Source organism: Sorex fumeus, unplaced genomic scaffold (assembly GCF_029834395.1).
Source record: "Sorex fumeus unplaced genomic scaffold, SorFum_2.1 ptg000178l, whole genome shotgun sequence".
NCBI classification, from domain to species: Eukaryota; Metazoa; Chordata; class Mammalia; order Eulipotyphla; family Soricidae; genus Sorex; species Sorex fumeus.
Genome location: NW_026606235.1, coordinates 1,431,898 through 1,457,402, shown reverse-complemented (window position 1 = coordinate 1,457,402; position 25,505 = coordinate 1,431,898). Strand labels below are relative to the sequence as shown.

General features: G+C 59.0%; 1 protein-coding gene across 2 annotated transcripts in view; it reads left to right on the top strand.

Moving 5' to 3' along the window:
• Window positions 1-22,710, top strand: part of SCRT2 (scratch family transcriptional repressor 2) — a 240,779-nt gene extending 218,069 nt beyond the window's left edge. Inside the window, exons 2-3 of one of the 2 annotated variants that reach the window (XM_056107861.1) lie at window positions 10,112-10,326; window positions 21,871-22,710. In XM_056107861.1, the coding sequence (XP_055963836.1) occupies window positions 10,194-10,326; window positions 21,871-22,670 (933 nt within the window). In that variant the 5' untranslated portion in view covers window positions 10,112-10,193 and the 3' untranslated portion in view covers window positions 22,671-22,710. Of the gene's footprint in view, window positions 1-10,078; window positions 10,327-21,870 lie in introns of those variants that run through there. The other variant, XM_056107860.1, reaches the window with a different exon arrangement.
• The last annotated feature ends 2,795 nt before the right edge of the window (window positions 22,711-25,505 follow it).

The window sequence follows — 25,505 nt, the reverse complement described above, 5'->3', positions numbered from 1 at the left end:
GGAGTGACCCATGAGCAATGCCGGGTGTGACCCTCAAAACGAAAGCTGTAATACTTGCCCTAGCGGAGTTCGCGCTGGACCTCCAGAATCTGCCCAGGGACCGCAGGTTAGGAGCACCTGCAGGAGAGAGGAAGACAAGTGCATCACGAACATGCAGGCATTTCTCTGGCTGTGTCTTGGCAGACATCGGGAATTAATCACAGCTGTCTTCCACACGGCCCGAGCACAGTTCCAGAATCCATCTCAACACTCTGCTCCAGGCCACTGTTACCAGCCAAAGTAGGCTCTTGGATTGCAATCAATTTTCTGTACTTTGGGGCTGGGGAGGTAGGGTGGGGTTGGGGGGGGGATCCGGGGCATTTTGAGAATGAGATTCCGTAAAAAAGGGGCAGTAAAATGAGAGTTAGCACAAAATGGAAGGGGCTCTAAAGGAAAACGGAACCTCATGGTTGGCTGCAGGCAAACCAAGAAGCATAGAAAATGTCTGGTTATGGAGCTGGAGAGATAGCACAGCGGGTAGGGTGTTTGCCTTGCATGCGGCCGACCCGGGTTCGATTCCCAGCATTCCATATGGTACCCTGAGCACTGCAGGAGTAATTCCTGAGTGCAGAGCCAGGAGTAACCCCTGTGCATCGCTGGGTGTGACCCAAAAAGCAAAGAAAAAAAATTGTCCTGTTATGTTAACAGAGACCTAATGCCCATAGTGAGGAAGGGGATTGTCCTTCCCTGTTGAGTTCTGTTTATATATTCCTGGGAGAATGTCTCCCTTTGGGGCCCTTACTTTCAAAAGAATAAGAGAAAGTTCATGCAGGGATCGGGGAGAGCAGCAATGGGTCAAAACCATCTCTACGACACCTCTCTGTCTATATCGCGGACACACATCAGGACTTTGAGTCACACCGTACTCAGAGCCACACATGTGCACAGCCCCCGAGCCCTCTCACCCCTGGGCATGAGGATAATAGAGAGACCTGGGCATCTGCAGACCCCCCCCCCCCCCAAGGAGTCTGAGCAGCCAGAAGAACGGAGTCGAGGAGGTTCCAGCCAATGTGAGGGTCTTAGACCCGGAGTTCTGGATCAGGACAGGCGTTTGCTCAGCCAATCAGGATCCAGGCCCACTAGCAGGCTCGAACAATTTGCAGGAGAGTCTGATACCAGGACTGGAGGCTTCAGAGAGAGCAACTCAAAGCCCCTAGTCGTGCCAAAGTCCTGGACTTGGGGACAAGACTCTAAGTCACTTGTAAGACTGACGCTGTTAGAATGGGTCAGGCTCCTGGACCTTTGGCCATGCTGCCTTTGGACACTGAATGTACAGGCGGCCACTGTGTAACCAGCACCAAGGGGCTAAGTGTGTGCAGCATGGCCACCTCGGCTGCAGCGGACGCGGGGAAGGCCGGCATGGAGCCTGCCCCTGGAGAAGGCAGAGCAGCTGGGGGGGCTTCCAGGCACCAGGGTCAGGTGCTCCCCCTGTCCCCGGCTCCACCTGTGTCTCTGCCACGCTCGGCTTTCTAGAGCTGCTCCATGCCCATCTCACAGGAGAGAAAAGCAAGGCTCAGAGAATCGGAGTCATCGTCTATGCCTTCAGCCGCGCCACAGAGGGGGACCAGCTGGAGCAGGGAACCAGTATCCACTTTGCAGCCACCACACTTAGCCCCTTGGTGCTGGTCACACAGTGGCCGCCTGTACATTCAGTGTCCAAAGGCAGCATGGCCAAAGGCCCAGGAGCCTGACCCATTCTAACAGTGTCAGTCTCACAAGTGAGTTGTCCCCAAGGCCAGGACTTTGCCAGGACATTGGCCAGGACTTTGCCAGGACAAGGCCAGGACATTGCCCTGTGCCATACTCTACAGAAACATCAGACCAGGATCACAGGGCAGGGGAGAGGAAGGAAGTGCAGGGGAGGGGAGGGGAGGGGAGGGGAAGGGAGGGGAGGGGGGGAGGGGAGGGCCAGAGCAGAGGTGCAAGGAAGCAAGGTTTGAATGCAGCAGAGGCTGAATTTGAACCCAGACCACGTGTGCTCTGAAGTCCTCACATCCCTGCTGCCAGGCAGCCAGAAGAAGGCTGGGAAGGGGGACACCGGGGCACATGGACACCCAGACCAGGGTCAGGCCTGGGGCACTACTGCCAACTCCGGCCTCCGCACACCTGGCACCTCCCGGCTTCTCCCGAGGCTGATGGCTCCCAGCTGGCACTGGGCAGCGGGCGGAGCAGGAGGCAGCGCCGGGTGCTGAGGGGGGTGATTGCCCTGTGCCAGGAGCCCTGGAGCCCGGGAATGCCAACTCTGCAGCTTGCACAGCCGCTGCGGCACGCGCCAGGGTCAGTTCTGGGCTTTGCTGTGGAGGGGGAGGGGAGGTGGCAGGAGGTCCTGCCGGAGGAGTCACCCTTATCCACAGGGGCGACAGTGAAGCACAGCAGGCAGGGGGTTGCCTTGCACGTGGCCAACACAGACTTGATCCCTGGCACCCAGCTCAGTCCCCAGAATCCTGTTAGAAATGATCCCTGAGCTCAGAACCAGGAGTAATCCCTGAGCACTGCCGGGTGTGGCTCCAAAATAAAAGACAAAAACAGACGCACAGAGAGGTAAAGTAACTTGCTCAAAGTAACACAGCTTGAAGAGCTGGATCTGGGATGGGAAGTGATTTAGGCCCAAACTCTGAACTGTCTCCTCTGGCCTCTTGCAACAGGTGCTTCTCCCTACTCTGCCCCTGCCTAGAGGCCCAGCCCAAGTCCCCAGGACCAGTGGGAGCCTGTGGACTCAATTCTCTGCCAAGCCTCTCGAGAGGGTTCCAGGAGCTGCTCAGATGGTAAGGCGCAGGGGCTGGGGCGTGAGAAACACTGCGGTGGGGGGTTGTTGGGGTCACTGCCCCCCACCTCGAAACAGATGGAAGTCTGGAGGGTTGACAAACCAATCCAAGCTGAGGCCAAGGGCGGATGAATGTGACCACAAGGCGGATCCTCATTCATTCATTCATTCATTCATTCGCGTTACCACTGTATTCACTGAGCCCTTCCTATGGTCTAGGAGGTTGGGGTGTGACAGCAGAAGGAGCAGATCCCCCCAACACCCTTGAGGAGTTGCCAGCACTGCGGAGGTGGGGGAGCGACAGAGACCCGGGGAGGAGTCCCCCTCCCCTGCATTGGCACCTTTGGGCTCTCTAAGAGGAGACTCGGGGGTCTCAGAGCCAGGCTGGGCCTCTGAAGAGCCTCGTTTGAATCCTGACACCTTGCGGGGTCTCCTGGGGCAAGTCATTACACTGCTCTGAGCCTCGGTTTCCTCGTCAGGAAAAGAGGAGAGGCAATGGGCCCAGTTCACAGCCAGTGAAGCTCATCGTGTGAGGGGTGCGCTGAGCTGCTGGCACTGTGAGTGCCAGTCACTCCGGCCCTCAGGCTGGGGCACATGCCCCTTCCCCCATGCCTCAGTGTCCCAGGCTAGTCCCTGGGCTGCAGCTGTGAGCTGGGATGAGGAATCAGCTGGGCAGAGAGGATGAGTGTCAGAGCCAGAAAACAGCATGTGCAAAGGCCTGGAGGCTGCAGGCTTTGAGGGAACACAGCAGACATGCATTTATTTATTTATTTATTTATTTATTTATTGAATCACTGTGAGATACACAGTTCATTGGGTTTCAGCCATACAATATTCCAACACCCATCCCTCCACAGTGTACATTTCCCACCACCGATGTCCCCAGTGTCTCTCCTGCCACACCACCCCCCACTATTTCTTCCTCCTCCTCCTCCTCCTCCTCCTCCTCCTCCTCCTTCTTCTTCTTCTTCTTCTTCTTCTTCTTCTTCTTCTTCTTCTTCTTCATCTTCTTCTTCTTCTTCTCCTCCTCCTCCTCCTCCTCCTCCTCCTCTTCCTCCTTCTCCCTCTCCTTTTTCTTCTTCCTCCTCCTCCTCCTCTTCCTTCTTCACATTATGGTTTGCAATAAAGGATCTGAGAGGTTATCATATTCATTTGCTCCTTTCTGCACTCAGCTCTTGTCCAGAGTGACCATTTCCAAGCAGCATTGTCATCATGGTCCCTTCTCTATCCTAACTTCCTAACTGCCCTCTACCCCCACACACACAGTGACAAGCTTCCAACTGTGGACCAATCCTTCTGGTCCATGTTTCTTCTGTCATTGGAGATTAGTCTTACACTATTTTTTTTCATACCCCACAAATAGTGTAATCATGCTATGGAACAAAACAGACCTTAAGGAGGGTCTGGGACGCTGCTCCAAGCGCCAGTTGGCCCCTTCCTACAGTCAACCTGGGCTCAGAGATCCTAAGCTGAGGAAGAAGGAAAGAGGACACAACCGTTTCAGGTGGCGGTGGGGGTGCAGATCCTAGCAGACCCTGCCAGCTTCCGTCCAGGCGGCAGCCAAGACTTCCCCCACCTGCTGCCCAGGGAGCCTCGAACCAGCTCGGTAGCCTCTCTCGGCTCCGTTTCCTTCCCTGTGAGATGGGCCTGACATGCCAGTCTGCTGGACAGGAGAGGGAGCGAACCAACGGAGGAAATGTCTGGAAAGTGCGTCCATCAGGCGCTGGCGGGCGGCCCAGAGCTGAAAGTACTCATTAATCGGAGAAGGAAAGCGCGCAGCCGCGGAGGAGGGGCCGCCGCGGGCTCTGCTGTGGGCAGTGGACGCTGAGGCCCGGCAACTTCTCAGCCCTTGCGGGCGTTGGAGCCTCACCTAGCTGCACCCGCAGGGGATATTCACCCTGGAACCCCGCACTGGCTACTCTGTCTTCCTCCCCGCTGCCCCCAGGTGTCCCCCAGCTCCCAGGACCTCCGGCCTTCTGCATAGGCCTGACCCCAGGAGAGCGTTGGCACCTCGCAGGACGGCTTCCTGAAGGACCCCAGTGACAAGGAGCCGTGGCAGCACGGATCAGATTCCTGAGGCCACGCCACGAGCCCTTGGGCAGGTGGGCATCGTGAGTCACCCCAGCACCCAGCTGTGCTTCCTCTCCTACCTTCTTCCTGCGGCTCAGAGGAGGAGGCCTGGCAGAAAGACACCAGGAAAGAAGCTCCGGGAAGAGGGAGTGGGCTGCCCGGGAAGGCGCCCAGCAGGTGGGCACGGCCACACTTGCGGCCACGCACTCTTTTCATTGGGCTGCATACAGGACTCAGTGCCAGTGAACTCCATGCAGCCAATGGTGCTGGCGGGGCTGGGCCCATTGGACAGATAAGAATGGTGGAGGCCAGAAACAGAGGGAGCAGAGGTGGTGCTGGAAGTGGGGTGCCTGGTTCCTGGAGAGAAACTGCAAGTCAGACCCATGCCCTGCTCTCTCTAGGTGTCAGAGTGAGGCTGGAGTGGCCCTGCCAGCCCTTAGCATCACACCGAGACACCAGAAATGAACCAGATCAGATGGGCCGGGCAGAGCCAAACTGTGGAGAACAACAGAGGAAATGAGGGAAGGCTGAGGCCACAGCTCGCACATGTGAGGGGAGGTGGCCAATAAGCCTTATGGGTGTGGGGGCCCCCTGGGATTCTCAGCACAGAGACCTCGTGACTTCAAACCTTTTACTCATCCCATCAGTAAAGGGGCCAGTTACAAACCCTTCTCCCCTGCCATAGTACTGAAGCTAAGATCAGAGGGTGGTGAATAAAAACAGTCAACATCTGGGACCAGGGAGATAGTCCTGGGGGTTAACAGGCCTGCCCTGCGTCCAGCCAATCCCAGCCCAATCCCACAACCACAGATGTTCCTCCAAGCACCACCAGGGGTCACTCCTGAGCCAGGAGGAGTCTTTGAACAGCACCGGGTGTGACCCAAAAAAGGAACAAAAATAGTCAACATGTATCACGTCAAGTTACTGTGTGCCAAGCCCTCCTCTAGGCTCTTCAGAGGCCCATTATCATTCAGTCATCAATATCCCCTCTGAACAGATGCAGACACAGGAGCAGAGAGAAGCGTTCATCTGGGTAACAGCAGAGCACGCACTCCATCTGAAAACAGGCTGACTTCGAATCCTTTTCATCTTCAGCCCCTGGCTAAGACCAGCTTCTTTCTGTGAAAGACAAGTGTTCAGACCCTCGGTAATGGCGCTGATGCAATAGTTATTATCATGGATGAGGAACTTTGCCACCAGGAGAATGAATGTCCTGGGCTGGAGAGCTAGTATAGCAGGTAGGGCATTTCACTTGCACGTGGCCCACTCGGGTTCGACCCCCAGCATCCCCTATGGTCCCTTCAGCACCACCAGGAGTGCAGAGCCAGAAGTAACCTTTGAACATCGCCAGGTGTGGCCCCAAACCAAAACAAATAAGCAAAACAGGAAAAAGAAAAAGCTTTATTGTGTCTTTTTTTTTTTTAGAGGCAGATAGTAGTTAGCAAGTGCTCAAGATAAGTGTTGAATGAAAATAATTTATGGAATATTTATTTCATAAATAATGAATGAAATAAATTTATTGGAAAATTAATGGGCACACATTAAAGAGGGGAGAGAAGAGGAGAGGAGAGGAGAGGAGAGGAGAGGAGAGGAGAGGAGAGGAGAGGAGAGGAGAGGAGAAGGGATGGGAGGGGAGGAGAGGAGAGGAGAGGGGAAAGGAGAGGAGCAGAGAAGGGAGAGGAGGGTGGAAGGAAGGAAGGAAGGAAAGAAAGAAGGAAAGAAGGAAGGAAGGCAGGCACAAAGAAAAGCGGGGAGACCCATTGTCCTACCAGCTTCCTGCTCTACTTTCTGTGCATGTTTGTTTTATTTTTATTTCTAGTTGTGAACATGCTGTGAGTGACTTCTGGATTCTGCCTCCTTCACACCGGAATTCTCTGCGCTTTCCTTCATCTGATTATTCTCATGGCTGCAGAATATGCCACCAGGCTTTCCGTCTCTGGTGCCGCAGCCAACATCCCTTTGAACCAAGTTCTCTTCTTACCAGGTAAGACTCAGAGATGTGAGTTCCTAAGAGTGAATGTCTGAAACCAGGAAGCCAGTGCTGGGGGCCATCTGGGGGACTAAAGCCCATTCTCTGGGTGCTCATGATGAAATTGTGTCTTTCTCTCACGTGGAAGGTCTCCGCCTTTGTAGGTACTTGTGAACTTCATTAGCCGGACTGAAGCTTTCTTCCCTATGGAAGGTCTGATGACACATCCAGCCCATTGGCACAGACCCGTATCTCACCCTATCCTGACCCTAACAGGCTATAGGGTTACTTCTGAGGGGACTCCACCTGTCCCTGCAGGGGACAATAACCCTCCATCCTGCCTAGTGAGAAGACCTGAGGTAGAAGTCCTGTCCCAGGCCTGTCCCCAGGTCACTGTGATGTCTGTGAGGCTTCGACATCCATGATGCTCTGGACTGCGTTACCACCACCAGGCAAGCAGTGTCCATGAGCAGCCATCCGACTATATCACCCACTGCCCTAGGCACTCAGGACCCAGACGAAACTAAAAAAAAAAAAGACTATTATTGGAGTCATTATTAATTATTTGTCCACACAAACAGCAGAGTAAGTTATTCCCCAAACCAAGAAATAGACCCACGTCAAAGGCTGAATCACATCCCTGCAGTCATTCATTTCTCCATCCCACCCCAACTCTGATCCAGGGTTCCGGTCTGAAGGCATCTTCTTCCCCTCCCTGCTGTCCCCCACCCCTGTCCTGCTTAGCCTTCGCTCCTGGAGGTCTCTGCATCTCCCCCGGCTCACTCCCAGGCTGACAGATCCTCCCAGATGTCACTTCTCCCTGAAGACTCAGTTTGTCACCCCTCCGAGGAACATGACCATTCTTCTCTATCACTCACCCTGTTTCCTGTCTGTCCCGACCCCAGACACCATCTGAAAGCATAGCATTTACACCGAGGGTTCCAGCCATCGTCCCTGGAACACCAGCACCACGGAAGCCAGGGCGAGGGGCTGTCTGGGCCACCGCTGATTTCTCGGAACCTCGTACACGTGTTAAGTGGGGTCTGGGAACTCCCACATAGCCGCACATAGAAAACCCACATATGCCGAGCCCCGATTAGCCACTGGGCACTGTGCCAAGCCCTTCCCATGCATGACTCTAGGAGGCTCCCTGCAGACCCTGCACTTAGATCACACCCATTTCATTCATGGGGAAACTGAGGCACAGAGCAGCTCCCAAGGTGCATCCTACTGCACATCACAGTCCAACACAGAGCCCTGTCTCCAGCTGGCCTGGGCCACATCCCCAGGGCGACTGCAGGGTTCTGAAACCAGGCTTATGTGGCAAGAGTAGCGACCAGTGGGCTGGGCCATGGGTTTGTGGGGGTGGGGCGGTCACCTCAAATCCTGGTGACAGTGGTAAAAAAGAAAGGTGCCAGGGGGCACACATATTAAGGTCAAACACAACTGTAAAATTACACAAGTAGACAGGTGTGTGGGTCCTTCCAGACCATGCACAGTCTCGGCAAAATTCACAGTCCAGATTTTATCTGAGGTCTCCATGCCATGCTGCAAAAGACGGGGGCTAGCCCTTGATTTAGGGATACCCGAAAGGTCAAGTAGGGTCTCTGGAAATTTCTGCTGAGTCACCATGAGAGCTTGGACACCTCTTGGACCTTTCTGGGTCCCCAGCCTCCTAAGCAGCATTGGATGACCCCATCCCAAAAGCCCGCCCTGGACACCCCCTCCCCCCCACCTCCACCCAGGAGCCCATAAGCAGAACACATGCTGGGAACCAATAGGATGCCAGCATTCCTGGAGTCTGGTTCCGGAACTCTCTCGCATGGGCCACCCCACTCTGGCTGAGGCCAGCCCACCCCCATGGCACTTGGCCAAGTAGCCTCCGGGCAGGGGGCTGAGTTCTCCCGCGGCGGGAGGCTGGGGTGGGAGCGGGGGTGGGGATGTGCTGATATCCTCCCGGAGACAAAGGAGCTGACCTGCAGAGTTCCAGCGGGAGCCCCGCTCCCCCGCCCGCCCCCCTTCTCCCTTCTCAGTCCACGTGTCTCTATTGTCTGCTCCCCGCTTCAGGGAAAGACACAGCCTCGGATGTGTCAAAACCACCACCCCCGGCAGCAGGGAAATTAATTACTGGACCATTTTCACTTCCTCTTGCAGTGCCCGCCTGAGCTGGGCGCCAGAGCAGGACTGGAGACTTGCTCTCCCCCCCCCTTTCCAGCTCTGGCAGAAGAAAGTTGAACCCCAAACCCAATAGGGGGCTTCTTAGGTGGGAAGACAGAGAGGGGAGGAGGAGCGATGACTCCCTCTAGTTAAAGCCAGTGTCCTCATCGGTCACTCGGAACTGGGGGGACAGGGACAGGACCGCAGGCGGAGGGGGTCTCTGCCGTGGATCTCACACTTTTTCCTAGTGCGACACCCCCAACCCTTCCTTGTGTCCCCATGTGCTTGGACCCCGCCTGCTCCCACGGCTCGCTCTCCCCTCTCCAAGGCTTCTCTCCCTCTCTCCATCTCACACTTTTCTTTGCCTTTCTTTGCACCCCTGGGGGGTCTGTGTTGTGTGTGTGTGTGTGTGTGTGTGTGTGTGTGTGTGTGTGTGTATGTGCGTATGTGTGTGTGGTTGCCTCCCGTGGTGTGTGTGAGTGTACGAGGTTACTTCTCTCTGTCTCTCTTCTTTCTCTGCTTCTCTCGGGTCTTTTTGTGCTGATCTCGGGCTCTCTCTGCTCCTATTTCTCTCTCTCTCTCTCTCTCTCTCTCTCTCTCTCTCTCTCTCTCTCTCTCTGCTCCTATTTCTCTCTCTCCTCTCTCTCTGCTCCTATTTCTCTCTCTCCCTCTCCCCTCCTCCCCCTCCTCCTCCCCCTCTTCCTCCTCCTCCTCCTCCTCCTCTCTTCTCCGTCTCTCTATCTCTGAGCCATTCTCGCCCTCACTTTCTCCCCTCCTGCCCGCCCCGCTCGCTCGCTCGCTCTCTGGCTGCGCCGGGGCTGCCCCCACCTCCTGCGCCGGTTCGCGGGGACGCGTGTGCGGAGCGATTGTCCTGGGGGACGTTTGATGGATTAGAGCGCTGAACAGTTCCATTGCTCGGGGACCACCTGATCTCCTCCAGCCTGCGTCCCATATAAAGCCGGCAGCCCGAGAGCTGCGCACAGCGCCCGCGCCCGCCCGTCTGCGCGCCGCCGCCGCCGCCGCCGCTGCCGAGAGCCCGGAGCCCGGAGCCCGGAGCCGGGAGCCCGGAGCGGGGAGCGGGGAGCCCGGAGCCCGGAGCCCGGAGCCCGGAGCCCGAGGCCGAGCCCGGGCCGCCGCCGCCGCCCGCGGGGAGCTGTCCAGTGCTGAAAGCCCGCGCGCCGCGCCGGCCGCACCATGCCGCGCTCCTTCCTGGTGAAGAAGATCAAAGGGGACGGCTTCCAGTGCAGCGGGGTGCCGGCCCCCACCTACCACCCCCTGGAGACCGCCTACGTGCTGCCTGGCGCCCGGGGGCCGCCCGGGGACAGCGGTGAGTGAGTGGGAGCCGGTGGGGGAGGGGAGGGCGAGGACTGGGGGGTCGCGGCCACGCCGAGGGGGTGTGCGCGCCGCCCCGAGATTTTTCAACCCGGCCTCCCCCCCCCCCCCAAAAAACACACACAACACTCCAACCCCGGCGGGCACGCGCGGCAGGGGCTTCGGTGGGTTCCACAAAGGGAAAGTCGCCGGGTCGCCCCATCCAGCCCCGGGACTTTGAAAGTTGTGGCCCCAGAAGGGGGTTGGAGAGAGAAGCGACCCTGAAGGGCTGATGCTGGGGTCGGGGGTGGGGGGTGCACAGGCGCTCCGAGGGTGGGCCCTCTCCCAGATGGAGAGGGGGCGACCCTGCTAGGGAAGGTAAGTGGGCCTGCACTGGCTGGCCCCGGGAGGTGGGGGGGGGCGCCCGCTGGCAGCCGGGGACCCTGATTCCCTTCCATCCCACCCCTCCTGGCAATGCCAGACAAGTGATCTTGGCCCCTCTCTCTGCAACTCTTTTGTTACCCTCAGCCACATGACTGACTGCCTGAAGGCTGGGCCTGTCCTGGGGACAGGGAGGAAAGGGGGCTTTCAGGGAGGGGTTTCCCCAAAGCAGTTCCTGGTCATTCGCCTCCTCACACCCCCACCCCCAGCTCCTCAGCACCTCCACGGCCAGCCTCGAGGCTCCCTCCCGGTCCCCCGCCCCCCACGTACTCCATACTCAGAGCAAGTTCCTGCAGGCGCCAGGGTTTGGGGGAGAGGACTCAGCCGGCTCCAAAGGGGTTCCCCTGTGAGGTGGGGGGGACACTCCTGACTCCTGACCGCTTGTATGGGGACCCCCCCAAGGACGGTCACAAAAAGGGTCTCTGGCTGATAGGTCCCTAGCAGGGGCCATGCCTACTGAGGGGAGAGATCTGACATGGCATGTGGCATCCGCTTTGAGTTGTGTGTGTGTGAGTGTGTGTGTATGTGTGTGTGTGTGTGTGTGTGTGAGAGAGAGAGAGAGAGAGAGTAAGGAAAGAAAAGAGGAGAAAAGACAGGGCTGATGAGGTGGGGGGAGCTGAGGTGTCCAGGGCCCTGGAGAGCCGCTGCTCCTCCCTTTGGGGTCTCGGAGCACTTCACCCACATTCCATCACTCTGCCAAGCCAGGTAGCAAGAGGGCGTCCGGTAAAGGGCTTTGTGACCTCATCAAGGTCAAAGAAATTAGGGAGTGACGTGGGATAGTTACAGCCCGTGATCCCCAGCAGGACCCAAGCCTCTTCTTCTTTTGCCAAGTGTCCCCAAACCCACTGTCCTCTTGTCCTGACCCCAAGGGCTTCGGGGGTTGAGGACAGAAGCTCAGAAACATGACAGGGTTTGGCTGAGGGCTGGCGGGGCTGGGAGTGGACCTGGGGCCGTGCCAGGTCCGGGAGTGTGTGCAGGGAGCTGGAGCGGAAATAGCTTCAGGCTGGGACACAGGTCCATTGGGGGGCCTGACACAAAGCTCTGGGTCCCCGCCCAGGAGCCCCTGGGCCTATCCTAACGCGAGTGGAGGAGCCTCGGATGAGCTTGCCCCCTTGTGCAGTTTCTCGGAACAGGCAGCTACTCTTGCCTTGACTTCAATCCCAAAATGCTTTAAGGGGTCCAGGCAGGGTGGTGGTGCTCTGAGTGAAAGTGAGATGCTGGCTCAGAGCATAGCCTGGGGGTGTGTCAGGGCTGACCGCCAATGACCTTTCCCAACCACCTTTGGCTCTTGCCCCAGAGTTCCGGCCCAACTACCCCCCATCTCAGGGAAATCCTCAGTGGTGAGAGCCTGCACTTTGGCCTGCAGCTCCGGGACACCTGGGTCACAGACCTCTGGCATGCTGTGTGACCTTGGGCAAGTCGCTTCCCTTCTCTTGTCTTCCCAGAGGCAAAAGAAAGAAAGAAAGAAAGAAAGAAAGAAAGAAAGAAAGAAAGAAAGAAAGAAAGAAAGAAAGAAAGAAAGAATAGATGCTGGGGTAGAAGGAACAAAGTACCCTTCCGACTTTGACAAGCTCAGCTCCGGTGAGGTGAAGGTCAAGTGTGGGTTAGGCGGCACCAGAGCTACCTGGTTGGGGGTCCAACCCAAAGCAGTGGACACTGGCAGGTTTGGGTGGGGATCTCTTCACCGCCAGCACTGGCTAAGGGGAGAGCCGCCCTTCTCGGCTCCCACCTCTGCAAGCTGCCCCGTGGCGAGAGCTGGTGCCCGGCCGACTGACCAGCCGTGGCCATCTCTGCGGGATCTGGTTAGTGCTGGAGACCAGGGTGACCTCAGAGGCCCAGAAACACAGGGTCTGCCCTTCCTGATTTCGGGGGCCTCTTCCATCCCTGGGGAGTGGTCTGGCTCGGCCCCCCTCGTGCCCCTGTTGAGTAGGGGTGTGCGGGTCCTTTGAGAGCTCGCTGGCTCCTAGGGGCCCGTTGTCTCCACTCTGCCGGAAATAACCTTGCTGAGCATTTGAGGGAAGTGTGAAAAATTGCTGAGCCGACGTTTTTTCTCTCCCAGCGTGTGTAAGTGTGCTGGGTAAACAAGGAGAAAGAGAGGAGGGGGGAGGTGAGGAGAGGGAGGGAGGGGAGGAGGGAGGAGGCGGGGAGGGCCTGGGGCTGGAGATAGTGCAGTTATTAGAAAGATCCTCTTACAAGCCAGTCTGATGGAGGCGGATGGAGCGGGAGATCTCTGAGGGCACAGAGCGGAATGTGGAGGTCAGGGGGGTCACAGGCAGAGAACTGAGGCAGGTGCAGGACCGCAGATTAACCCAGTTCAGGGAATGCCTGGGAGAGGTAGGACAATTCCTGGAGGACTCTCTCTCTCTCTCTCTCTCTCTCTCTCTCTCTCTCTCTCTCTCTCTCTCTCTCTCTCCCTCCCTCTCTCTCTCACACACACACACACTCATGTTCCCTCACACACATACTACACACACTCTCACACACCGCTTTCATTCATGCCAGACACACACACTCACACTCATGCACTCAGACACACACTTTCACGAAATTTACTCACACATGCCCTCACACATAACACACTTCCAAACTCACACATGCATACACACATAAACACATGCTCACACACTTTTGCACAAACTTACACATACACTCCTGCACACACACACAAAACGCATGCTCACATACACTTTCACACACCCGCTCGTACTCACGGGCACTCACATACACTCGCACAGTGTCATGTCCCGATTCAGCCTCTGTGGGCCGGGCGAGGCGGAAGTGGGTCCTAGGCTCCAGGTTCCCCGCACAGACCCCCTAGACAGGGAAGAGGAAGCCCCCTGTTGGGACCCCCACCCCACCACTCTGCTGAACCAGAGCCAGCAGATCTCCTGGGGCCTCCTCCTCCTCCCCCTGCCAGCCTGAGGCCTCTTTCCCGGTGCTCAGCACGGCTGTTGGCGGCCTCTGAGCAGCTTCCCTTCCTCTCGTCTCCCATGGGTGGCTGAGTGCAGACTCAGCCCTCGGCGAGGCGCCTGCCCGGGCCTCTGATCTCCTCCAGCACCGAGCCCTGAGCCCAGCTTCCGGGCACTGGTGCCTGTAGGTCCGTGGGTTCCTGCAGGGAACAACCAAGCCAGCCCAGGACTTGGTGCCCTCACCCCTGACCCCGAGCTGCAGCCAGGAGCCACGTGCCACCCTCTGCCCCTACTTGGTCCTGCTACTCTTCAGCGCACCTCCGCTGAGCCGGCAGGGAGGATCGATGTGGCTAAGGCAGTTGCCGGCCCTGGGCGGCTCCATTAACCCCCTCTGCCCTCTCTGCCGACAGAACCCGCTCCTGCCGCCGCCTGTGGGCTTGGCTCCTTGACCACGTGATGCCGCAGCGCCTTCCCCTCTCCTTGCTGGTGCCAGAGAGTCGCTCCGGCCACGCCGTGAGCCTGGCCCACAGTCTCCAGCCAACCCAGAAAGTACTCCTGAGCACAGGGCAGGAAAAGGCCTCCCCGAATGACCAAGGGAGTCTGGAGAAGGCTGGGGAGGTGCCCGACGACGGCCTGTCTTGGTCCCCTCCAGCCCCACTTCCCCTGTCATCTTGGTTTTGGTCCAGGTCAGAGACAGGTCAGAGGCCCAGGTTCACGCCCTGTGTCTGACGTTCCATCCAGGACCAGCTCGAAGGCTGAGGTCAGGGTCAATGTCTGAGGTTCTTGTCTGGTCCAAGATTCAGGTTAAACCACATCCAAGCCCAGGTGCCAATATATAGACCCAGGTCCCGGTCAACGAATCCAAACCCAAGTCCAATCTCTACTCCAGGGCTATGTCCCTGCCCAATCGAGGCTAGCACAGTCCGTCAGCCTGACCCTCAGCATCAGCCTTCTCAGTGGCCTTGAATGAGTGTTTCCCAGCCCTGGCCTCAGTTTCCCCTCTCATGAGAGCAAGCGGTGGGGTTTGGACCTATGAATTTCCAAGAAATGTCAAATCTAAGAATGATTCCGTGGAAGTGAGGACTAATAGGAACCAAGTAAGAGAGAGGACTCGGGGCCCCGTGAGCCCCCCTCCAGCCTAGAGTCACAAGGGACTTGAAGGCTTGAGGAAGAGCAGGAGAGAGTCCCTGCACTAGTGACATCACCCAGACACCCCAAGAGGACCCCAAGGCCCCTCAGGGAGCAGCTGTGTAGAGGGGAGAGAGCTCTAACCAACAGGTATGGACCGGGGGTCAGGAGGGGCCTCAAGGGGCCCCAAGGTGACATGGACATAAATGATGGACCTCATCGGGCCTCCCTCATGGATGCTTCACCCACATGTTCCAGTTTTGAAGCCCCAGGACAGGGGGGTGGGCACGGTGAGTCCCCCCCAACTCTTGCCCACCTCCTTCCCAGCCCTGGTCATCCGTAGAGTAGAAGGTCCAGCTACTTCCCTCCTCTCTCTGGGTCTGCAGCAGGGATTGGGACAAGATTCTTCAGGGAAAGCAGAGGGGAAGCAGAGAAAGGGGGGGCCTGGAGAGGAGAGGGGGGTTGGGCAAGCTCCCCCAGAGAGACCCCTCCCAGCCCTACCCCAAAGCTTCTCTCGCTCCCCCCACCCTCGCCCCCAAAGCGCTTTCCTGTTGATTCCTGCAAAGCTGCGGACCTCCCTGTAGGCCTCCAGGAACTGGGTCACCATCAGGAAAAAACAGAATGTGGGGAATTGCAGGGTGGGGCTCCCCATCTTGGAGACTCACCCTTGGCCTGGGCCCGTGGGTGTCAGCCCCATGCCCTACAGACACCCCTTCCTCCCCCCCCCCCCACATACACACGCACACACAGAGCTCATCTGCACCCGGGGACCCCCTCCCCAGGGGGCAGCTGCCGCAGCTGCCAGGGCCCTCAGAGGAGGTGGGTTTCTGGTCCAGCGCCCAGGGAACGGCTCACAAAGATGCCGTAATGAGGGGAGGGGGTGGTAGCAGCCCCTTTGCCCGGCGCTGTGAGCAGACAGGAGAAACTATTTTTATCCCGCTCTGCTGCTGACAGACCTGGCTCTCTGCTCAGCTGGCTGGAGCTGCTTCTCAAGGCCCCAGGCCCTGGCAGAGCTCGAAATAGAGCAGGCAGCAGCCCCTGCAGACCCCCGCCCTCCCCACCCCCTCCCCAGGCAGGACTGGCCCTCCTGGAAAGCGGGTCCACCAGGCCCCGCTCCTCTGCTGCCCACCCCAAGACGGGGAGGGAGGAAGGACCCCGCGAGACTGGGAGGGACAGGGGAAAAGGAGCCGGAGAGGCAGGAGTCGGGGTCTGAGCCTGCTCTGGGCCCTCTGGGGGCCTCCGCTCCTGCAGAATGAGGGCGTGGGAAGGAAAGACCATGGCACGGCCCTGAGCAGGGGCCCCACTCACGCACTGCACCCCAGGCGACCGCGTGAGGAACGGGACACATCTGGCTGTTTTATTCATTATTATGACTTGCAAAAGTTTGCAAGGAACACTCTGTAGAGCTGCTTCTGCCCAGGTCCCCAAACCCAGCATCCCACCAGACTCATGCCACCTGGGGTTGGGGGGTCCGGGGCGGGGGGCCTGAAGAAATTTCCACCCCCCACCTCACCCTGCCCCGCCCCCAGCAATGGGAAATCACCCCACCCGGAGCTGACTCCATGCTCCCCTGAATGTCTGGGGGCAAGTGAGGCCTTGGAGGGTCACCAGCCTCACCGCTCCTGCAGTGCCCTTGGGCACATCCTTGGGCCTCTGGGCTTGGTGCAGTGCCTGGCACGGCAGGGCAGGGCGGTGCGGGCTCCGAGGGAGCGAGAAGCCTGGGCAGTGGCGGTCACAGGACGTGCTGGAGAGAGCCCCCCCCCCTCAACTCCCCATTGCATCACAGGGGACAGCACTGTGCCCGCAGAGAACTCAGCACCTTGATTCTCCTAAAATTCCCTCCCCAGCACTCCTTGGGGTATAGGATTAAAAAAAGGAAAAAAAAAAAAACCCTTAATCGCTTCAGTCTGTACTTTGGAGCAGGTACGCCCAGAGCGCTTCTCAGCTAACAGAACCACATCTGCTGGCCCCCAAGATTTCTAGCGAAACCCGCAGGGGTGTCGCTGGTCACAAGCTTTCGGGTGGGGGAATTTGAGTCCAGAGAGGCTGTTTGATTCTCCCAAGGTCACACAGCCGAGAGCACAAGCGTCAGGATGAGCCCCGGGTCTATCTCTTTCCTCCCTCTATCGAGACCCAAACCCAGAGCCGAGGCTAGAGTGAGAGTCCAGTGGGAAGGGCATGTGCCTTAAATGCAGTCACCCTGGGTTCAAAGCCCTGGGCACCCCACAGGGTCCTCTGAGCCCCACCGGGAGTGAGCCTTGAGCATGGACGGGTGTGACACCCCCCCCCCCCCCAAGCCAAACCAAACAGGAACGCCTATCTCACCAGGCCAGCCGGGTGAAGGCAGCTCAGCCCTCCCCTCCAGGCTGCCCACTAGACCATCAAAGAGCATCAGCACGGCTGGCAGTGACCTAGGGCAGTGCTTCTCAGCCTGTTTCCCCCTCTGGCCCCCTCTGACCTCTCTCTCTCTCTCTCTCTCTCACACACACACACACACACACACACACACACACACACACAGTCTCCCATCCTTGCTGGTCAGCCTCGTAGTCTCATGCCATATGCCCCCCACCCCGTCCCCCTCTCCACCTTTACACAATTTTCCTCTGTGGCCCCTTAGAATATCCTGGGCATTACTGGTCAGGGGTGAGTCTGGGATATGGCACAGACTGAGACTGGTTGACCTAGAATATTCTCAGGGTGGAGGCCCAGAGAGGTGTGCTGAGTTGCCCAAAGTCACACAGCAGCCTGGGAAGCCTCTGTGTGTTCTCTCTGGCTCTGGAGCCGAGGAGAAGGGCACCACTTGGAAAGGCGGGGACGATCATAAGGACAAGGGACAATAACCGCTCGAGAGGGTCCTGGGGCCTGGCATTGTGCCGAGCTCTTCACAGGCATTAACTCACTCAGCGCTATTGTGAGCGCCCTCCCACAGCTGGGGCACCAGAAAGGTTAGGTCACTGGCCCACATCACATAGCTGGGACGGGGGTGGCGCATCCCAGGAGGAGCCAGGAAGGACGGGGTAGGGGTGGAGGGGGCTGGGGGAGGCCAGAACAATGGGCATCACAGAGGGCTCTATTCAGACACAAGCCCCAAAGGGTCCCGTCTTCCTGCACAGCCCAGCCGAGGTCACGAAGCCAATTACAACCGACCCCATGGAACAGGATCAGGAAAACTCGAAGGAGGGGGGCTCGCCCCCCTCCCACCCCTACTTCAATCCATGCCAAAAAGCCTCAGCTGCGGGGCACAGGTCTGGCCTCACAGTTCTGGTCCTGAAGGCACTTCTGCACCGCTCCTTGGCGGGTGGGCGGTCTTTGTCTGAGCTGACCCTCAAAGGAAGCAGGAGCCCAACCCGCCCCCAGTGGCAGGGTAGGGTGCTGCCGTTCTGCAGACCGCCACCAGAGGGCACCCCGGGAGGACAGCCGAGTTGGGGTGAGGTATGACAGAGTTCCCATGATGCCTCCAAAATTTTCTCACCAGAACTTGAGGTAGGGGGGCTGGAGCAGTAGGACAGCCATCAGGGCATTTGCCTGGCAAGCGGCCAACTCGAGTTTGATCCCCAGCATCCCATGTGGTCCCCCCTGAGCCCAGCAGGAGTGATCCCTGAACACAGAGCCAGGAGTTACCCCTGAGCATTGCCGGATGTGACCAAAAAAGCAAAACAACCAAAAGAATAGATAGAAATTAGATATTCGGAGTGAGGAGACACTCAGAGGAGAGTAGGAAGATATTTGGGGAGGGGGGGAAATGCCAAAAACCTTTAGCAAAGAACCAATATGTACTGTGGTTTTACCATGCCCAAGCCTAGGCTGTAGTCTTGGCTCTAATTTACAAGCTGTTGCAACCCCGGGCATACAGCATAAATACCCCCCATGTGAACAATGACACCAATCCGAAATGAGAAGGCATTTGTGATTCTAGAGTCTTAAGAACACATACTGGTGCTCTGGAAGGACTGACAATTGTTCACGATTCTGTTTACCTACTCAGGGTCTCCTTCAATTCTGAGTGAGTGGCTTCTCTTACCCTTCACTTTACAACTGGGAAAAACAGAGGCACAGAGAGATTAAGTAGATTGTTCAAGATCACACAGCTGAGGCAGGAAAAGCGGAAACTCGGTGCAGGTAGCCTGGCCCCAAAGCCAGTCTCTTAGCCAGCAGGCCAACTGTCCTTAATAACTCCTCAGGCAAGGCCATCCTGTCCCTATAGCTTAAGAAAGGACCAGAAATTCTTGCTAACAGCCACCCCATTAGAATCTGTGTCTGGGGAGCAAGTGGTCTCAGGATGAAACAGAATACAGAGTAGGGGGAAGGGCAGGGAGCTGGCCAGTCCTGATAACACGCATTTTACAAATATTTATCAAGTGGTCACTAGCTGTGGCACTAGGATTTGAGGGTGGACAACCCCCCTCCCAACAAGGAATGCCCAATATATGGGAAAAAGGGGTGCTGTATGCTGGTTCCAGTCCTTGCTCTACCTCTTGACTGTTCCTCGTTATCTGGGTGATTACAAGGGGAAGAAGTACAGGGTGAGGAATTGCCCAGAATTACACTTAGCTCAGTCTTTTTTTTGGGGGGGGGGTCACACCCAGCAACACACAGGGGTTACTCCTCCTGGCTTTGCACTCAGAAATTACTCCCGGTGGTGCTCAGGGGACCATATGGGATGCTGGGAATCAAACCCAGGTCGGTCGTGTGCAAGGCAAACGCCCTACCTGCTGTGCTATTGCTCCAGCCCCAACTCAGTCTTTTTTTTTTCCTTTTTGGGTCATACCTGGAGATGCACAGGGGTTACTCCTGGTTTTGCACTCAGGAATTACTCCTGACAGTGCTCAGGGGACCATATGAGCTTCTGGGAATCGAACTTGGGTCAGCCGCGTGCAAGGCAAACGCCCTACCCGCTCTGCTATAGTTCCAGCCCCTATTAGCTCAGTCTTAAACCATACTCCCTGTTGACTGGGCTCTTGGGCACTTCCAAAGACAAAAAGGAAGGGAGTAGAAGAGAAAGACCAGGAAAGCCCCCTCTTCTGAACTGCCCCCCTACACTGCTCTCCCTGAACCAGAGTGTAGACTCTTCCCTTCCAAGTCTCCACCTCACAGTCCCCAGTCAGTTCTGTGCACAGGGCCCGCGTGCAGCTGGAGAGACAGGAAAAACATGGGATCCCACCTCCTCAAAGCTGGGAGCATGGGACCAGAGCGATAGCATAGCAGGTAGGGCATTTGCCTTGCACACGGCCGACCCGGGTTCGATGCCTGGCGTCCCCTGTGGTCCCTGAGCACTGTCAGGAGTCATTTCTGAGTGCAGAGCCAGGAGTAGCCCCTGAGCATCGCTGGGTGTGACTCTTTTGAGCCCTTTTTAGCCCTGACCCCCATCCCCCCCCCAAAAAAAAGCGGGGAGCATGTGGGCACAGACCTTGGCCCATGGCCACCCTACCTGCAGGGCGAGGCAAGAGGCTGAGTCAGCAGGAATCCTCACCAGAGACAGGGCAGGGGTGGGGGGATCCTGGTCGGGCTCCCCCTTGCTGGAGTAGGGGAGCTCTTAGGGTGATGAGAGGTGTAACTCTCGGGCTTTGCTGCTCCCCAGCCGGGCAACCTCAGAGAGAGTCTCTGACTCCAAGGCCATGGGAGAGCATGGTCATTTTACCGCGGGCCGACACCTTTGTGTATGTCCATGGGAATTCCTGAGCACTGGGGTCCTCAGGGCACCTGCGAGGACGATGCTGACCTGGACGACAGACAAATGTGGATGTGGAACACCCCCCACCCCTTGGGAGACCCTTATGGGATCCCCTGGGAAAGTCTCAGCTAGCCCATGCTCCCATCAATCACCGTGGCCCGGGTGGACAGGATTTGCGGGGGCACTCCGAGGTGGGGAGGGGAGTATTCTCACAGGGGCCAGAGCGGTCTGTGGGGGAGGAAGCAAAGCAGGCTGGGAGCAAGCGCTAGAACTTTCCATGGCCGCACCCCGGGGGAGCTCTGGAAAACCCTCCCGCAGCCCTGGGCTCAGAAGGAGTGTGATTGGATTTCTGCAGCGTCTCCTTGCCACACACCTCCGCCGAGGGGCTGAGGGGCCGTGCTGGGCACACGGGGGTTATCCAGCCCCGGGAAAGGCAGAGGCTGGTGGGGGAGGCAGACAATTAAATAATCTTTAGAGAAGTCACTTTCTCCAGCAAGTAAAAAGCATAATTATAACAGCTAACATTTATATAGCAATTACCGTGTGTTCCCTCTCAATTTCCTTACGCTGAAAATGGGGGTTATAATAGTCCCTACTTCGCGGGGTCTGTGACAATTAGCTAAATGACTTTCACGCGGAAAGCGCAGAGGCCGAGCCAGAGCACGGTCAAGGTTTACGGGCGGTATCGCGCCACCTCTGTGCTGTCCACTCAGTGGAGAGAGGCCAGCTGCAAAGTTCCCTTCAGTGAAAGCAGCCGCTGAAATTCACACTCACTGTAACCACCCCCCCGCGGTCTGCGTATTGTTAGAACCAAAAAAAGTCGGGGCTTGAGCACCTGGCTACCAAGGCTTGAATCCAGTCTCCGTCACTTTGCAGCCGCGAACTTAGTGGTTCAGCGCTACAAGCCTCAGTCTCTCCCTCAGCAGAGTGGGTCTAACAACCCAAAAGCTTGCACTGTACGAGTGAGTCTGCTAAGACACAGAACCAGGAGCACCCTGGGGTGGGTGGGGGTTACTGCAGCCTCTGGAGGAAGGGCCGCGGCTCGGCACCTTTCAAACGCAGGGGTGCCTGCTAGGGACCCCTGACCCACGTGCGGGGGCCGTCCTTTCCATTTGGGGGTGGGGGACCCCCCGGCGGTGCTCAGGGCTTACTCCAGGCTGTGCGCTCTGGAATCGGTCCCGGTGAGCGCGGGGTGCGAGACCTGAGCCCAGGTCGGCGGTGAGCAAGGCAAGCGCCCTGCCCGCGGCACCATCGCTCCGGCCTCCCACGGCCGTTCTTTGGTCAACGTGGCCAGGGGCGGCCGAGCTGGAGGGCGCCAGGGAGGGGGTCAGCGACCGGCCCCCAAGGGTCCCCCGGCTCGGCCCTTCCCCGCCTCACCTCCCTCCCGCGCCTCTGTCGCCCCCTGCAGGCTACGCCCCGCACTGCCTGCCCCCCAGCAGCTACGATGCGGCGGACCAGAAGCCCGGCCTGGAGCTGGCGCCCGCCGAGCCCACCTACCCGCCGGCGGCGCCCGAGGAGTACAGCGACCCCGAGAGCCCGCAGTCCAGCCTGTCGGCGCGCTACTTCCGCGGGGAGGCGGCCGTCACCGACAGCTACTCCATGGACGCCTTCTTCATCTCCGACGGGCGCTCGCGGCGGCGGCGGGGCGCGGGCGGCGGCGGGGACGCGGCGGGCGCGGGGGACCCCGCGAGCGGCGGGGGGACCCGCGCGGGGCGCACGGGGGCCCCGGCGGGCGGCGGGCACCGGCACGCGTGCGCCGAGTGCGGCAAGACGTACGCCACGTCGTCGAACCTGAGCCGCCACAAGCAGACGCACCGCAGCCTGGACAGCCAGCTGGCGCGCAAGTGCCCGACGTGCGGCAAGGCGTACGTGTCCATGCCCGCGCTGGCCATGCACGTGCTCACGCACAACCTGCGCCACAAGTGCGGCGTGTGCGGCAAGGCCTTCTCGCGGCCCTGGCTGCTGCAGGGCCACATGCGCTCGCACACGGGCGAGAAGCCCTTCGGCTGCGCGCACTGCGGCAAGGCCTTCGCCGACCGCTCCAACCTGCGCGCGCACATGCAGACGCACTCGGCCTTCAAGCACTACCGCTGTCGCCAGTGCGACAAGAGCTTCGCGCTCAAGTCCTACCTCCACAAGCACTGCGAGGCCGCCTGCGTCAAGGGCGCCGAGCCGCCCCCGCCGCCCCCCGCCGGCCCCGCCAGCTGAGCCTGCTGCCCCGCCCGCGTGCCCGCGCCCCGGGTCCCCACCCCCCACGCACACGCGGCGGCGCTCCCCGCCCCACGCCCCCGCGCGCCGTCTCCAGCTCTCCCCCCACCCAGCTCTGCGTCCCCCCTGCCCGCGTCCCTCGTGGGGGACCCTCCTCCGCTCCCCAGCCCGGCGCACCCTGATCCGCATCGTCCTTTCCGGCTCCCTCCCGAGACTGGCATCGCGACCACCCCCGGCCCCAGCCCACGCCCTCAAGGCTCCCCAACTCGGGCGGCACCGGAGCTGGAATCTTCCATCCACAACCTGAGCCTCTGCCGCACACGCCAACGACCCCCCTACGCCCACCCCCCTCTGTCTTTCTCTCTCGGCTCTTCCCCTCGACCGGGTGCCGGATCTTTCTTATTGTCGCCCCCAATCTAGGGCCCAGCCGGACCCTTGGCGTTCGCGCCTGCCTTGGTTTCCCCAGTCTCGGCAAGATAGAGCCCCCCACCCCCACCCCCCAAGCCCGGACCTCCACTCCGCTGTATGCGTCTAGGGGTCCCCAGTCTACACCAGTCCCCGCCACACCCCACCATACACCGCCCCCCACCCCGCCACAGATCCAGCCATTCCACCCCCACCGCCTGCGCTCTCCTTTGTCCACGGGGGCAAATTCCCAGTGCCCCTCACCGCTCCAGCAACCCCGTTCTCCGTGCTGCCCTGGCCTGGCCAGTCCAGAGCCCACTCCGCTCACTCGAACCCCTCTCCCACCCCAGGCCAGCCCTACCCTGGGCATCCAGCGCCCCGCCCCCACCCCACGCCCTCTCTCCACGTTCTCTGAGCACTTTCCCCTACCCCCAGGACTACAGGTACCCCCCCACTTGGTTGGGGGAGGGAGGTCGGAGGCGCCTCGCACATGCCCTTCCCCCTGTCCGGCTGGACCTCTCCCGTTATTGGTGTATTTATTTATTTATCTATTTATTGTTCTAGTTAATCTCTTGGCCTCACCCAGGGAACTGTCTGGCTTCCCCAGCGGGACTGGGGAAGGTCAGGGAGCCAGGCGAGGGGAGGGGCAGCAAAGGCCTTGGAGGGCCGTCACCCCTCTCCCCTCGCCCCTCCGCCCTCCCTCGCGCACCCCACCCCTTCTCGGGAGGGAGGTGAGGGGCCAGGCCCGCCCTCCTCAGAGCTGAACTCCGGGAAGGAGGCTGGAGGAGGGCTGTGCGCGCAGGGGTGGGGGGTGGGGGTGCTATCCCGCTGACTCTCCCCGGGGGTCTGGCAGGGGCGCCAGGAGGGCGCTTCTTGGGGCAGGTCCCCGTCCTCCTGAGCCTTCTTGCAGTCTCACTCTGGTCCCCGGAGTGAGACGCTTCCTCTGTTTGTTCCCCCCACGTATTCCTCGTCTGAGGGACCCCAGGTACCAGGGACCGAATGAGCCCCGGGCCCCACTGGGGCCCACGGCCTGCTCCGCCCCCCCCGGGAGGCGTGCTCACTCCCGGCCACGTCTATGCAACTCTTCCGTGCAGAGGGGCTCCCGCGGGCCGGCCGACACTACCTCCCCCGCCGCTAGTGCATGCCCGGGCAGGACCGGGCACAGCCTCCGCGCCCGCGGGCCCGGCCCCTCTGCTTTAAGCACACGCCTCTGTGCCAGGCTCTCGACGCCCCGCTCCGGGGGACCCCCTCGAGACCTGGACCCTCCGCCCTCCCCCGCTCTGCGCGTACCCACAAAGCAGGGTGGAGCCCGACGGGCGCATCACAGCGCACCTCGGCTGGCCCCGGGCCCCCCAGGGGAGGGAGGCCCCGGGAGAGGGGGAGGGAGAGGGGCCGCAGAAGCAATTACGGAGGGTGTTGACCCTGTAGATAGGAACTTCCGACAGCAATAATTTTCCATGCATGCTACGCCTTTTGGCCATATTTTGTATGAGCGCTAGGCGCTCCCCCCTCTCCTCCCTCAATGCCCACCCCCCGACCCCCACCCTTTCCTCTCCTCCAGCAGTATTACTTGTAACGCAATTCAGGGATATTAAAGGGACTTTGGCCACTCTCTTGCGCCTCTAGACCTTGTGATGCAGGGGAGAGAGGAGGGGAGGGGAAGATGGGGGTGGGGTGTATGTGAGGGGCACTGGGAACTTGCCCCCTGTGTTTTCTACCTTGTAGTTTGACCAGTCTACAGCTGCCCCCAGAGGTCACTCAGCTTCAGCTCCAGGGACCTCTTAACATCAAGTTTCCTTTGGATAAATCTCTCTCTCTCTCTCTCTCTCTCTCTCTCTCTCTCTCTCTCTCTCTCTCACACACACACACACACACACACACACACACACACACATGCGCGCCTCATATTGGGGTCACAAAGTTAAGAGTTCAAGAGCCAGACTAATAATGAGAGTGGATGAAGCTTTAAAGTATTTGGGAATGGTGGGGGCAGAAGTGATGTTATTTGCCTTAGTGCAGCCAACCCGGGTTCGACCCCCAGCATCCCTTAGGCCCCACAAGCACCACCATAAGTGATTCCTGAGGGCAGAGCCAGGAGTAAGCCCTGAGCATCACCGGGTGTGCCTCCCTGCCCCCCTCCCCACCACCAAGATGACTCCTCCGGCAAGGTTGTCCCCAAGCAGCCTTACCCAAAATGATTGCAGGTTGGACCACCAACCCTTCCTCACTGCCATCTGCCTTCGTGACCTTTCAACATACAAATCTGTCCCTGCCTCACCAAAGGTTCACCGAGGTCGTGTAATTTACATCCACTTCCCATCTCAGATTCACCAGGAGGTGAGGCCCTAGCCTGCATATCCTCTAGGTTGGAGTGTGGGGTGCTATAGGCTGACACCCTATTTCCCTAGAGGCATCCCGCCCTCATTGGAG